This window comes from Prionailurus viverrinus, chromosome D1 (genome assembly GCF_022837055.1).
Source record: "Prionailurus viverrinus isolate Anna chromosome D1, UM_Priviv_1.0, whole genome shotgun sequence".
NCBI classification, from domain to species: Eukaryota; Metazoa; Chordata; class Mammalia; order Carnivora; family Felidae; genus Prionailurus; species Prionailurus viverrinus.
This window is the reverse complement of record NC_062570.1, coordinates 85,646,126-85,662,407: the sequence shown is the minus strand read 5'-3', so window position 1 is coordinate 85,662,407 and position 16,282 is coordinate 85,646,126. Positions and strand designations below refer to the sequence as shown.

At 36.2% G+C, this 16,282-nt stretch overlaps 1 protein-coding gene across 2 annotated transcripts in view; it reads left to right on the top strand.

Moving 5' to 3' along the window:
• DCDC1 (doublecortin domain containing 1) overlaps positions 1-16,282 on the top strand; it is a 491,420-nt gene that overhangs the window by 277,067 nt on the left and 198,071 nt on the right. For both annotated transcript variants that reach the window (XM_047878425.1, XM_047878424.1), the window contains exon 18: positions 10,412-10,472. In XM_047878425.1, coding sequence (XP_047734381.1) covers positions 10,412-10,472 — 61 coding nt within the window. The remainder of the gene's footprint in view (positions 1-10,411; positions 10,473-16,282) is intronic.

Below are 16,282 nucleotides of genomic sequence, written 5' to 3'. Positions count from 1 at the left end.
CAATGGTTCATTTTTGCCTTTATTTCCCTTGCCTTCAGAGACGTGTCAAGTAAGAAGTTGCCGTGGCCAAGGTCAAAGAGGTTGTTGCCTATTTTCTCAGAGAACAGTCTATCAGTAAGATATGAGAAATTTTATAATGCCTGTTTTGTGAGTAATCAGAGTCTCTGGAGGAAGACACAGGGAACAAAAAAATATTGGAAGAAATGATAGTTGAAAAATTTCCAAATTTTGTGAAAACTATAACCCACAGATCCAAGAAATTCAAAAACTTCCAAGCACAAGAAACATGAGGAAAAAAACCAAGTTGTCCACTCCGCTCTATTCAGCATTGCATTGGAACTTTTAGCCAGTGTAACAAGAAAAGGAAAAGAAATAAAAGACATCTAGATATGAACTGAAGAAGTTAAACTATCTTTATTTTCAGAAAACATGATTGCTATGTAGAAAATCCTATGAAATATACAAGAAGTTTCTAGAACTAATAAATGAGTTTAGCAAGTTTGAGGACTTGAGATCAATATACATATATTGGTTGTATTCTTATATACTGGTAACAAGCAATTTTGGAAATTAAAATTTAAAAACACCATTTACAGTAACATCAAAGGTATGACATATTTAAGGATAAATCAGACAAAATATGTGTATGACTTCTGCACTGAAAACTACAAAACATTGCTAAATGAAATTAAAAAACTAAAAGATGCTAGGATATACTGTGTTCATAGATTAGAAGACTCAATATCATCATGATGTCCATTCTCCTCCATATATTTATTATTTGTTTTTAATGTTTATTTATTTTTGAGAGAGAGAAAGTGTCTGCATGGGGGAGGGGGAGGAGCAGAGAGAGGAGGAGGGGCAGAGAGAGAGAGGGGAACAGGGGATCTGAAGGGGGCTCTGAGCTGATAGCAGAGAACCCCATGTGGTGCTTGAACCCATGGACCAAGAGATATGGCTGAACTGAAGTCAGACACCTAAACACCTGAGACACCCAGGGGCCCTTCTCCTCCATATATTTAAATGCAATCTCAATCAAAACCCTGGCAGGTTTTTTTAATAGAAATTATCAAGTTGATTTAAAAATTCATACAGAAATGCAAAGGATCTAAAATAGGCAAAATAATTTTGTTAAAGAAGAACAAAGCTGGAAGAACTATTTTGCCTGACCTCAGGCTAATTATAAAACTATAGTTATTAAAAGAGTGTGCTATTGGCACCAAAGTAGACCATTACATTGATGAAACAGAATGGAGTATCCCTAAATAGATCGACACATATATGATCAATTGATTTTTGATGAAAGTGGTAGATTCACTGGAGAAAGAATGTTTTTGACAAACGGTGGTGGAACAATTGAATATACATATGCAAAATATAAAAATAAAAAATAACTTGATCCATGCCTTTCCCACCATATATATAGTAGTTAACTCAACATGGATCATAGACGTAAATATAAAACCTTAAAACTATACATATTGTAGATGAAAATAGAAGAAAATGTTTATGATCTTGTATTAGTCAAAACTTTCTTAGACATGACTCCAAAAGCATGATCCACAAGGATATAAATTGATAAATTGGACTCCATTAAAATTAAGAATTTCTGCTCTTTGAAAGATACTGTTAAAATATTGACAAGACAGGCTACACACAAAGAAAAAAATATTTGCAAATAATGTATATTTGCAGAATACACACACAACTCAAGAAAACATGGGCAGATAAATGATTTGGACAAATGCTTTAACAAGTAAGAGATACAGTTGGCCTATGAAAAGTTGTTAATCATTATTTGAATGCAAGGTTAACCTGCAATGAAGTACCACTAAATATACAGTAGAATGTCTAATGTTTAAAAGACTGACCATACCAAGTGTTGGGAAGATGTGAAGCAACTACAATACTCATACCTACTTGGCAGAAATATAAAATGGTTGTCATTTTAGAAGAGTTGCTACTTTCCTAAAACATATACATATATACATGTTCATATGCAGATATATACATGTTTCAGTTATAAACATATATCTACCTTATTGCCAAGCCATTCCACTCTGGAAATTCAATCAAGAGAAATGAAAGTAGATATCCTTTCAAAGAACTTGTACATGAATGTTCACAGCAGCTTTATTTCTAAAGCCAGAAGTGAAAACTGGAAACAACCCAAGTGTACATCCATAAGTGAATAGATAATAAATTGTGGCATATCTATATGATAAAATATTACTCAGCAATAAAAAGGAACCAACTCTTGATACACGCATCAGTGAATCTCAAAGTAATTATATTGAGGGGAAGGAGCGAAATCATGAAGGGAGAGTATATTGTTTCATTACATTTATGTAAAATCTTAGAAAATGGTAACTAATCTAGAAAGTAGAATAGTGCTTGCCTGGAGATAGGAAGGTGGGGAGGGGTAGGAGAATGAGATTAAAAGAGGGCACAAGGAAACTTTGGGGGTGATTTTTTGGGGAGAGATGGACATGGGTATGTTCATTGTCCTGATTGTTGTGATGTTTTAATAGGTATGTACATGTTTCAAAACTTGTGAAATTTTACACTTCAAATATGTGCCCGTTAGTTGTGCAATATTTTACAATATTGTATGTCAGTTATTTCTCAAAAAAGCTGTTTTTTAAAAGTACAAAAAGACAAACTAGGGAACAAACAAAAAAAGCAAAATGGTGGGTAAAGAATGACTAAGTGCTTACTTTAGAAGGAAATGGTGAGGGAAGACCACTCTCAGTGGAAGAATTTATCAGTGGTCTCAGTCAAAATGGTAGGTGTTTGGAAAGGTTATATATAGCTTGAAGAACATGCTATTCATGCCCAGAGGTTTCCCTGGGCTTATTGAATACTGAAATTAGTGCTGATCTGGCCTTACCCCACTGAGGTTTACTTCCTACTCTGGCCAGGATGGTGACAGAATTCAGTAAGACTGAAGCCACAAACTTGATATCCTCGTTGCCTAGAGAGAAGAGAGCTTGAGTGAGAAAAGAGATAATAATTTAAAAAAATTGTATTATGTTTAACTTGAAAAAAATCTCTAGGGCACCTGGGTGGCTCAGTCTATTGAGTGTCCAACTTCAGCTCAGGTCATGATCTTGCAGTTCGTGAGTTCGAGCCCCACGTCAGGCTCTGTGCTGACAGCTCAGAGCTTGGAACCTGCTTTGGATTTTGTGTCTCCCTCTCTCTCTGCCCCTTCCCTGCTCATACTCTGTCTGTCTCTCTCAAAAATAAATAAACATTAAACAAAATTTAAATCTCCACTTACAAGAAAAGATTTGGTTTAATTCAGGAAGGAAGGAAAGAAGAGAGAGGGAGAGAAGGAGAAAGGCAGGATGGGCAGGAGTGGGGGGAGAAGGGAGAATTCCTATGCAAATGGAGATTATTTCCCTTTATATTAATGCAACCTGATTTTTATCTGAGAAGCAAAATCTATTGCAAAATGGAAGCAAATAGTAGAAAATTTGGAAAACCAGAAGTTCTCACTAACTGTGAAGCTACATTTTGTTTTTTAGAAAGCAGAGGGACCAAGATTTTTAGTGTTTACCTCACCTCTGATACTTTCAAGTATATTTATCTTTTCCAGAGTATCTGAAGTGCCTGTGTGGCTTATTATTTTTTTTAAACACAAACCATATTTTATTTTAAATAATGTAAATATCCTCATACAACTTCTAGAGACAATTTTTTTTCCTTTTCTCCTAAGTAGTATAATATCTTATACTTATCTTAACAAAAGTTATGAGTCAAGATACAGTCTTTCAAGTAAAAAAATCATAGAACTAGCACTAAAAGTAGCAACCTGACAATTCATAGAGAATATTGTAAACATATCATGCCTCATTAGGTCGGTTATGTCTCATTTGGTGTCACTCATCTTATTCTTATTCAATATAGCAAATGCTTGCAATATTGTATTTAATATTTTTTCTGTGATGTGCATCTGGCCATGAGTGGATGAAAGGCAGATCAATGATGTCATTACCAAGTGATCTGAAAATCATAGAAAATTATAAAAATCATAAATCTTAAAGTCAAGGCTGCTTCTTTTTAAAAGATATTTTGGACATCTTACAAACCAGTTGCATCAAAGTCCTTTAATAAGGCCACCATTTAATCTTTATTTTGCTTCATCTTTAAAGAATGTGAATATGGAGGATCTGGAGTTTAGTGTTAAATTCACAAATTAATTAAAGCAACACATATACACACACACACCCATACCGCCATGTGGACACAGAGGTTAGATTATGGAGATAACAAACAAGGGACCCATAGATTTTGTTTGGCTGCACATTATTATAATATTTTAAATTATTTGTGAGCCTATAGAAATAGGGAGATTTGACACACAAAAATTACATATTTCTGTGTTTTCTTGCAAAAACAATCACAAGAATGGGCAGTATTGGACTTTCATCATCTCATGACACCGGTCATGCAGGGACAAATTCAGATGGAACATATACCTTCTGATTTTCTATATTCTCCACTGTTCCCAGTAATAGCCCTCACACTAGCTCTAGCCTGGTTTATTCATTTCTGTTACCTGTCTGATAATCTTTACTACCTTCCTTATTTCAGTGTTAGTCTTTCAGTTATGGTGTTTTGGATCTACTCCTCCCCCCCCAACTTAGGCCTTGCTGGAAATGGAATGATAACTAGCCAACATTAATCTAGACTAGGTTAAACAAACACTACTCTAAAGACACCATTAACTACAACCCTCAAGTGTAGCTGTGTAGTGCTAGGTGCAGAGATGAAAAGACAAGTAAACAGACAGCAGGTTACCAGGTAATCAAAGAGGTTGAAAATCATCTCTTTGGTCAAGTCTTGAAGTTTTAGGAGGCTAAGAGTTAGAATAAAGCAGAATGACAAACTGCACAATATAGAAAGGACCATTTGCCATGCATCGGACATGTAAGTGATATTCAAACATATAGATAACACTATTAGAAATGTCAACATCAAATAGAAAATTGTCTATGTGTAACTTCACAATTGTATTGATGGATGAAATTTCTTATCTCTACTCCTACTGTGTTAAGAATCATGGAGGGGAAATCCCTTTGTCTGTTCTCTGTGGATCCTACTTTTGATCCTGATAAGATTGGAAGACACCAGAGCTGTTGGAAGCTGTCTGGGAAAATAGATTTGTAATTGTGAAGCATGATGATGGTCCTTCTTACAGTCAACTGGGAAATAATGAATTTTAGCCTAGGAAATTTCCCCTAACTGAACTGTCGGTTATGGGCTGCCTTCTTGCCTCTACCCTCTGAAAAATGGCATATTTCAAAGAAAAAAGTGTGTGTGTGTGTGTGTGTGTGTGTGTGTGTGTGTACACACGTTTTATAGATTCTCAATAGGAATAGTATAATGCATGTGCATACTCAATGAGTTACAATGAGTAAGCTTCCCAGGGCAGATAGTTATTTCCTCACTTGTGAAAGGAGAGAGAGTATGTAACTTGTCTTGGAAGTCATATGCTTTCAGACGAGGAAGGATTCTAAAGAGCATCTATTACAAAACCTTCTTTACTAGTAGAAGTAGTAATAGTCGTGATGGTGGTGGTTGTGATAATAATAATAATAATAATAATAATAATAATAATAATAATATCATTATCTTATAAGAAATCCAAAGCCCAGGGGCGCCTGGGTGGCTCAGTTGGTTGAGTATCTGACTCTTGATTTTGGCTCAGGTCAGGATCCCAGGGTTGTGGGATTGAGCCCCGCATCAGACTCTGCACTGAACATGAAGCCTGCTTGGAATTCTCTCTCTCTCCCTCTGTCCCTCTGCCCAGCTCATGCTCTCTCTCTAAAATTAAAATGAAATGAAATGAAATTAAATTAAATGAAATGAAATTCCAAGTCTACTAGAAACTAAATGATCTAGAAAGGTCATGTATCTAATCTAATTAATGTCAGATCCAGGACTGGATTGTAAGTCTCTCAACCTTAGTCCAGCACACGTCATGATATTTATGACTTTGATTCTTGGATGAAATACTGCTTCTTCATTTTCCTCTCTTTTTGTAATTATTGGTATTGTTATTACTAGTTTTAAGTTCTGTTTTTGTTTCTCTGTAAAAAAATCTTTTTAGGGGCACCTGGGTGGCTCAGTCAGTTAAGCATCTGACTTCATCGCAGGTCATGATCTCACAGTTCATGAGTTCCAGCCCCATGGTCATGCTCTGTACTGACAGCTCAGACCTGGAGCCTGCTTCAGATTCTGTGTCTCCCTCTCTCTCTGCCTCTCCCCTGCTTGTGCTCTCTCTTTCTTAAAAATAAATGTTAAAAAAATTTAAAAAATAAAAAATCTTTTTAGCTGTTGCTAGTTCACCAAGAAGAGGAAATTCTATGGCATTTTCTAATTCAATCCCATATGAGCATCATTGCATATTGGATCTAAATTTGATTTCTTTACATATAAAATGTCTTGAAAAATGAACGGATGAACTTTTGTTTGTAGGAATTTTATTTTGCATATGTTTATTTATTTTGTGAGAGAGAGAGAGAGATATATAGAGAGAGAGAGAGCTGGGAAGGGGTAGAGAGATAGGGAGAGAGAAAACTCCAACCAGGCTCCACGCTGTCAGCATAGAGCCTGACGTGGGGCTCGATATTACTAACCGTGAGATCATGACCTGAGCCAAAACAAGAGTCAGATGCTTAACTGACTGAGCCACCCAGGTGCCCCTGTAGGAATTTCATTTTTTAAAGAAGTTATTATATATTAGAATGATATCTTCTCATCCTGCCTGCTATAGACACCACATGAGAGGTTTGTTTTTTATAACTTTGGTAATAAAATTTAAAGGTGACATTTATAGATATATGTAGAAAGAGACTCCTGATAGAAAAACTACTAGTAAGCTCACAAGGCTTATATATGATATAAAACTACATGTTTGCTAAATTTCCTAGGCAATTCTTGAGCAGAATTTGAGCTTTGATAAAATTTGAGAAATGCTAGGAAATTTGTATTTATTCTTATCCAAGTTATAGTTTATGTTCTTTAGCTACCCACTGAGAAGATCCCTAAACTGCCATATATTAATTTCAAACCATTTTTCATAATGGCCTTATTATTAATGTTTAGGGTTATGACATTTTAACATTTTATTGACATATCTATTTATTCAAAGATATCTTTATTCTCCTATCACGACTATGATCAGCTCTAAGGACACATGTGGTATCTACCCTCACACTGGTGAACATCTCTCCTGTTGTATTATTATTTGAGAAAAAGATGCTACAATTCGGAAAATCAAAACTGAAACCTATGTAGTTTATGTTTGTGTAAGCACATTCATCCTCAAGTCAACACTGTAATTCAATTAAAAGACAACATTTTGAATTTTACAGCTTTTGACAGTTAGCATCAGCATATTAATTACCAATTTCAGAGTTTTGCACTTTGAAAAATTATCATTTTCCATTTTATTTATCTTGAAGAAATATGCTCACAATAATTTAGGCAACAGGAGGAATTGCCTGTAAGCAATAAAGTTGCTCTGAGTTACAGCTATTCTGCGTTAAAATGATCTAAATTTTATCAAAACCCAGCACATTTCCATCAAAGCATTACAGCAGTCACTTATTATTATTATTATTATTATTATTATTATTATTTTAAAGTTTATTTATTTATTTCGAGAGAGAGAGAGCGTGAGCACGGGAGGGGCAGAGAGAGCGGGCGAGAGAGAGAATCCCAAGCAAGCCCCAACTAGGGGCTCAAGTTCACTAACTGTGAGATCATGACCTAAGCAGAAATGAAGAGTTTGTCACTTAACTGACTGAGACACCCAGGAGCCCCACTTATTATTTTTAAAAGGACTGTAGTTGTAAGATTGGGATTGACAGCCTTAAAGACCAGCAATAATGTTGTTTTTATTATTGCTTCTTTTAGTGGTTGAAACATGAGGTTTTTCAGCACCTCAGGAGAATTTGTATAGTATGAAGCTATTTAGTGAATACATAATCACAGTTGTATAAAAAACTGTGTTCATACCAAAGTTTTTTTTTTTTAAGTTTATTTATTTATTTTTGAAAGAGAGGCAGGGGCAGAAAGAGAGGGAGAGAGAGAATCCCAGTCAGGTTCCACACTGTCAGTCCAGAGTCTGACATGGGGCTCAAATTCACAAACCATGAGATCATGACCTGAGCCAAAATTGAGAGTCACATACTTAACTGACGGGGCCACCCAGGTGCCCCTCATATCAAAATGTTTTAGGTCACTAAGATTATGCATCAAATTCTAATTAATGAGCCTAAACTATTTATTCCATTAAAAAAATTTTTTTAATGTTTATTTATTTTTGACAGAGAGAGAGAGAGAGAGACAGAGCATGAGCAGGGGAGGGTCAGAGAGAGAGGGAGACACAGAATCCGAAGCAGGCTCCAAACTCTGAGCTGTCAACACAGAGCCCAACGTGGGGCTCAAACTCACAGACTGCGAGATCATGACCTGAGCCAAAGTCGGACGCTCAATCGACTGAGTCACCCAGGCGCCCCTGTTCCATTTTTAATCTTCAAGTAACACAAAGTAATTTGTGTCGTAGTTTTCCAATCTAATTGAGAAGATGTCCAGCTGAAAGTCGCATGCTCTGGGTTCTAGTACCTATTTGATACTACCTAGCTCTGTGATTTTTGATCAGCTCACCTCATTTCTCTGTATCTCACTGTATTCATCACTGTTCCCTTAAAATTCTCAATCTTTGTGTTATTGTCTTGGTTAATGAATATTATTATTATAATCATAAATTTTAGTCCAGGACCCTAAGTCAATATATTTTTTTTAAATTTTAGAGAGTGTGAGCAGGGGAGAGAGGAAGAGGGAGAATCTTAAGCAGACTCCGCACTTAGCAGGGAGAATGATGCAGGGCTTGATCCCACAACCTGGCATCATGACCAGAGTCAAAATCAAGAGTCAGATGCTCAACTGACTGAGCCACCCAGGAGCTCCTCCCCAATTTTTTTTAAGCTTCTCTTTTCCTTTATCAATTACAAAATAAAAAGATCTCCAGAAAGACTAACACCCCTAATACCTTCCTCATCCCTACCCAAAGCTGAAATTGAGCAGCAATTACATTTGCTGAAAGCCTGAGAATCGATTCTTGGCTTAGGGATCAGTTAGACCTTGAAAGGTGTTTCATAAGATAATTTTACCCAAGTTTTAAAATTCTTCGTATTTTCTCACATTCCTGTTCCTCTCTTCTCCATTCTAATTTCACTTTATTTTAATAGTGTCATGTTCTCTTCTAGTTTACCTAAATTTGACACCTGAGACTTATCTTTGCCTCCTCTTTCTAACCCCAACCCCATTTACTCTATCATCAAATCAGTTCTTCTTTTATAATAAGGATGTTGTCTTTCCTTCCCCCACTGCTCTCAACTCTTCTAGTTCAGTGTTTTTAAAAGTCTGGTCTGTAGACCACACACATCCAAATTCCCTAGAGTTCTTATGATTGGAATCACTTGTAATACCTGTTAATGTAGCTTTTGTGGGGTGGGGGTCCAGACCTTCAGAATCAAAATTAAGGATAGGGGCTTGGAAACCTACATTATTATCAAGTATCTATCTCAAAATGCCCAGGAATTCTTCACATTTTCTAACATAAATTGGTTGTGAGCAAAAGATTAATGCATACTGAGCCAGTTTTGGACTGCTGCCTTGGCATGTTCTGCCCAGATCGTAAAGCGCCTTGCTTTAGAATACAGCATTACCTGACACCTCTTATTCCTAACCATTGATGTTTCTGTCAAAACTCAGAGGCAGTAGGAAAAGTCTTGTTTAACAACCCATTACACTTAATTTAATTCATTTGTCCTACCTTTGTAAGGTTTCTAAATATTAATGAATACATGATTAGTTAATTTAGGCCCGAATAGCTTCATCACATTTTTCTTTTTTTACTCAGATTTAGTTTAAAAAATATGATATTCCTTAATAAAATTCTCTGGTCATTTCCGAAACAGGTGTCTGATGTTCCTAATTTTCCATGGTATCCTTTTCCATCCCCTCTTCTTAATCCTTATACTTACTTATGCTTACTTTTTTTCTGTCTTATAGAGAGAGGATCTCTTTTGGAAACAGAAATTTCTAGAATATTTTTATTGATTCTGTTTATTCTCTAAAACTCTTAATCGCTGTTGCCCTGGGTAATTCACACAGCACTGCCACCACCACCACTCCTTTGGGTACCAAAGAAATTGGCTGTCTTAGGGAAGGAAGTTTTCAGTTGGTGAGGTAGCAGTGATGATAGTAGAATGAATGGGAGAACGGGCAGTCCTCTTCCTGCCTGGATATGGAAAACGATCCTTTCATTTGAAACCTACAGAATGTTTCAGTGTGGAGAAAAGTTGTCAGTGTCTAAATTACATTTTTATTACAGACATAAAGGAGATAATTCTCAGAAGTGGGTGTTTGGAACTGACAGCTGCATTTATTCTAAGGTAAGGACTTTGTAAGTCACAGCTTTTATTCTTAAAATTTTCTGTTCTCAGGTTCTTATAAACGCAGTGCCTATTGTTAAGAGCAAGAAATGCTTTTTATGCACAACGATTTCCCTGTACCCAGAAGTTTAGAATATAACTTAACTCAATACTTTCCTGTGAGGTTTTGTTTGACTTTAAATTACAAGTTTTCCAAAACCAAAAATAATTCTTTCCAATCCATCACTATGATATCCATCACTATGATACAAACCAACATTTCAGGGCACCGTTTTTTTTTTCTTCCTATTATTTTTAAAACTTTTTTTTTAATGTTTATTTTTGAGAGAGAAAGAGAGAGAGAGCAGGGCAGGAGCAGAGAGAGAGGGATTCGAAGCAGGCTCCAGGTTCTGAGCTGCCAGCACAGAGCCCAATGTGGGGCTTGAACTCACAGACCGCGAGATCATGAGCTGAGCTGAGGTCGGATGCTCAACCGACTGAGCCACCTAGGTGTCCCTCTATTATTTTTAGATTTAGTTTAATTTATTTTTTATTGAGGTATAATTGACATATAACATTGCATAAGTTTACACATGTTGATTTATTACTTTATATATTGCAAAATGATTTTCATAGCATTTGCTAACACCTTTATTAAATCACATAATTATCATGCTTTTTTGTGGAAATTAACTCTTTTAAAAACGTTCAAGTATGTAATACATTATTGTTGACTATAATCACTACGCTATGCATTAGGTCTCCAGAAATTATTGATTTAATAGTTGCAAATTTGCACTGGTAAATATCATCTCAATTCTCTCTCCCTCTCACCACATTCCTTTCTCTGCTTCTGAGTTCAGCTTTTTTAGATTCCACATATAAGTGATTTCATGCAGTGTTTGTCTTTGACTAATCTCACTTAGCATAATGGCCTCAAGGTCCATCCATATCAGCAAATGGCAGGATTTCCTTCTCTCTTGCGGCTGATGAATATTCCATTGTATATATCACATCTTTATCCATTCATCAGTTGGCACTTAGGTTGCTTCCATATCTTGGCGATTGTGACTAATGCCGCAGTAGACGTGGGAGTGCAGGTATCTTTTCAATATCCACATCAGTTTTCTTATTAAAGTGAGGAGATTGGCACTTTGGAAATCTCGCAACAGCTACTAAAGTTGAACATGTCTGTACAACCTAGTAATTCCCTACTAGTTTAATGCTAAAGAGAAATAACTACATATCTTAAGGAAAAGATATTTACTAAAATGTTAATAGCAGTGCTAATTGTAGTAGTCTCAGCGTAGAGATTATGGAAATGCTCATTAGCAATTAAGTGGATAAATTGTGACATATATATATGTCACATTCTATATGTGACATACATATATATATATATATTCTATGGAATAATATAGAGCAGAGTTGGACAACTTCTGTAAAGGGCCAGATACTAAATATATGGGGCTTTGTGAGCCATATGATGCCTGTTCCAACTTCTCAACCCTGCCTTTGTAGCATGAAAGCAGCCATAGACAAGATGTAAATAAATGGGTGTGTTTCTGTTTCAATTAAATTTTATTTACGGAAACAGGTGTTCAGTTAGATTTGGATCATAGGCCTTAGTTTTCTGACTCTGGAGGATAGCAATGCCTATAAACAAACTAATTACCCGTAACATATATGAATATCACAAATACAATGATTTACAAAGAAGCCAGATATAAGAGAATGCTCGCTGGGTAATTGCAGTTATTTAAACTTTAATGCCAAGCAAAACAACAAATCTTCAGGTGTGTTGTGATGTTCCCTTTCTTGACCTAGGTAGTAAATTAAACAGGTATTCACAAGGTGAAAATGGATTGAATTGTATACTTAAGATTTACGTACTCTTCTGTAGGTATATTTACATAAAAATTCACTTTAATAAAATGAAGATAGTGGCCTTCAGTTCTCAAGATTTTCTTCCTTGTCTATGATTCCAAGCCTAAATGAAATGTTGGTTAATCATCAATATTTAAGGAAGACAAAACTTAGATTAATCACATGGTATTTGTTAGTGTTTGCCTTAGGATCCCACCATTTTGATTTCAGAAATGCTAAATTACTTAGATGAATGCAACTGGACATACATCGCGTATTAATTTTTAAGGGCTGCTGTAACAAAGTACCATAAACTGGGTGGCTTAAGCAACTGTATTCTCTCCAATTCTTGAGGCTAGAAGTCGGAAATCAAGGTGCCAGCAGCACTGTGCTCCACTTGAATCCCCTTGGGGAGGATTCTTCCTGGCCCCTTCCACTGACTGGCAGTCCTGGACGTTCCTTGACCGTGGTAACATAACTCCAATCTCTGCCTCCATCTTCACATGGCCATCTCCCTCTGCATCTGAATCTTCACATGCCATTTTCCTCCTTGTGGGTGTCTCTGTCCAAATTTTTCTCTTCTAAGGACACTAGTCATTTTGGCTTAGGGCCCACCCAAAAGCCCTAATATTAATTTGATTGCATCTGCAGAGACCTTATTTCCAAATAAGGTCACATTCACGGTTATCAAGGATTAGGCTTCAGTGTACTTTTGAGGGGACACAATTCAACTTATAACACAGGGCATGTCAGTTATCAATGTATTCCCTCTCTGTTCCATATCTACCATTTATTGCCAGGCACCTGCCTCGGGCAGCTTCACAGCAGAGGACTGCCAGTGGGGTACCTTCTTATGAATGGTTTCCTTGAGCATGTTCTTCATGGGTGGCTCTATAGTGGAGTGTCATCAGCTAGGCACCTCCCTGTGGACAGCTTCCCTTGGAGCTCCAAAGGCTGCTGAAATCTGTGGATGAACTTACTCAGGGACTTATTCACCATCTAGTGAGCCATTGTTGTGCTCTTTTCTATGTGGTTTGGATGTCAGCCGTGGCCAGACCTTTTCCTTGGACATTCTATCTCAGGCCTTGCAGTACTGGCTGCTCCCTTTATCTGCTATTCATATATTCTTTAGTGTTCTCTTAAACTCTTATTAGCCAATTTCCTGACTCTCTAATAGCCTGCTACTAATTGTTTATATTAAACTTTTTCCTGTTCAAATTACAATGTAGTTTATATCTCCTTATTGGACCCAGACTGGTAAAAATAATAGCTTTATTTCTCTAGTGTTCTAGAATTATGTATTTGAGCCATTATTTCCTGACCTGCAACATTTCAGAAATTTAGAGAGTTTGATACAATTTAAATTTGAAAAGTAAGATAATAGCATTTCCTTGAGTAGTTATTTGTTGGCACACTGGTTAAAACTCCAGCCTACTCACTACTCAACCAGGCCTATACACTTTTAGCTCTGTTCCTAAGCAGGGAATTTGACATAGGCATCAACTGTCAAACCATTTTAAAAATAACCTTTATCTAACTTCATGCCGTTTCACCCTAGCTATCCCCTTGTCCTGTTTCTGACTCCACTACATTCCTGAGTCAGAGTGAAGCTCTCTGTTAGTGCAGAGGGAGTCATAGGAAGACCAAAACTAATTCATCTTCGTAAAAATAAAAAGTAGAATTTTGAGACTGTACTAAAATATCCCTTTAGCTCTTTGGCCTGTACCCTCACATGAGGACTTTATTCTGAGATATACCTAGACAGAGCTGACTCCTAGTATCCAAGAACATAACTCTATCCTATATAAGTACTGACCTTCCCAGCAACAGACACAGAAGAACAGGACCAAGGCTTATGTGTATGTTTTTTTTTCTCCTCCCAAATTCAGGTACATAAACATCCAGTTTTACTCTGCTCTCGTTTTTACCTTTCCCTTTCTTATAATTTATAATTTTCTAATTATTCTCAACTGTACATTGGTAGCTAGCAAATAATTCATGCTTTTGTGTTTCTTTTTTTTTCTTTTTAATATATGAAATTTATTGTCAAATTGGTTTCCATACAACACCCAGTGCTCATCCCAAAAGGTGCCCTCCTCAATACCCATCACCCATCCTCCCCTCCCTCCCACCCCCCATCAACCCTCAGTTTGTTCTCAGTTTTTAACAGTCTCTTATGCTTTGGCTCTCTCCCACTCTAACCTCTTTTTTTTTTTCCTTCCCCTCCCCCATGGGTTCCTGTTAAGTATCTCAGGATCCACATAAGAGTGAAACCATATGGTATCTGTCTTTCTCTGTATGGCTTATTTCACTTAGCATCACACTCTCTAGTTCCATCCACGTTGCTACAAAAGGCCATATTTCATTTTTTCTCATTGCCACGTAGTATTCCATTGTGTATATAAACCACAATTTCTTTATCCATTCATCAGTTGATGGACATTTAGGCTCTTTCCATAATTTGGCTATTGTTGAGAGTGCTGCTATAAACATTGCTTTTGTGTTTCAAACACAATTATTTTTAAGAGGATTTTGATTCTAAAAATTTTAATGTTCCATTCCCAAACACAATTGCTGAATTTTTATTACAATTCACAGAGAAAAACTATTAATGAGGAATTTTATTCTTTTAGAGGCTTAGAAATTTTGATTAGATCTAAATTTAGTCACATCCAAAATTATATCCATCTAGTTAAGGCTAAAATGGAGAATAATTTGATAATTATTTGCGGCTGGATCATAAATGGAGCTCTTTCCATTTATTTAAAAAAGAAGACAGAATTACTTTAGGATATTAATAACTAGTTTTGGTTCCACCACTTATTAGTTGTGTGGCATTATACAAGTCATTTAGCCTTTTGCAAGCTTCACATTGTCTGTCTGCAAAATGGAGATATTAATGCTAACATTTTGAGTATTTGGCTCAGATTCTGGCCTATCAATAGATTCTGGCATATTGATTCCAGCTAATTGATAATTTGTAACTAGTAGTGATAACAATGACCAAATTTAAATATAATATTGTATTTTGTTATATTGTTTTTATTTGGATGAGTTTTGTTCTTCCTTTTTGATTTGTTTTAAAAATTTTTTTTTCAACGTTTTTTTTTTTTTTTTTTTAATTTTATTTTTGGGACAGAGAGAGACAGAGCATGAACGGGGGAGGGGCAGAGAGAGAGGGAGACACAGAATCGGAAACAGGCTCCAGGCTCTGAGCCATCAGCCCAGAGCCTGACGCGGGGCTCGAACTCACGGACCGCGAGATCGTGACCTGGCTGAAGTCGGACGCTTAACCGACTGCGCCACCCAGGCGCCCCTTGATTTGTTTTTAAAGTTAACGATTCCTCTATTCATTTGTGAAAAGATAAAGTTGGATTACTTCCTTTATACAGTCTACCAGTTTCAGCTAAATTAAGGATTTAAACTTAAACATGGAACCATAAATATCTAAAAGAAAACCTGGATTAAAGCATCTAACCCAGACTAGTGGCGAGTAGACCTCTCCACAAGCATGCAAACAAAGACAGAATCCATAAAGGAAAAGACTGATGGCTTTGAGTATATAAGAATTGAAAAACTCCTAACTTAAAATAGCATAAAGGAAGAACAAATAGGGAACTATGACAATAGGAAAAAGTTTTGCAATATAAATGTCAGACATAGGATAGTACCCTTAATATATAATAAGCCTGATAAAACAGTAGAAGAGGATACACACTTCGATAGAAATATAGGTAAAGGACAGGAAAAGGAAATACATGACAAAAGAAAGATTAGAAGAGCCAAACCAAATAAAAAAGTTCCGCCTCGAACTAGAACTTCTAACTAGAAGTTAAAGCAATGTAAAACAACGAGACAGTATTTTCTCCCTATTAAATATTGGTAGATGTTAAAACTAGGAAAATCCAACGTTGATGGAAATGTGAGAAAACAAGTAGGCACATTTCCTTTTTTTTTTTGTATTT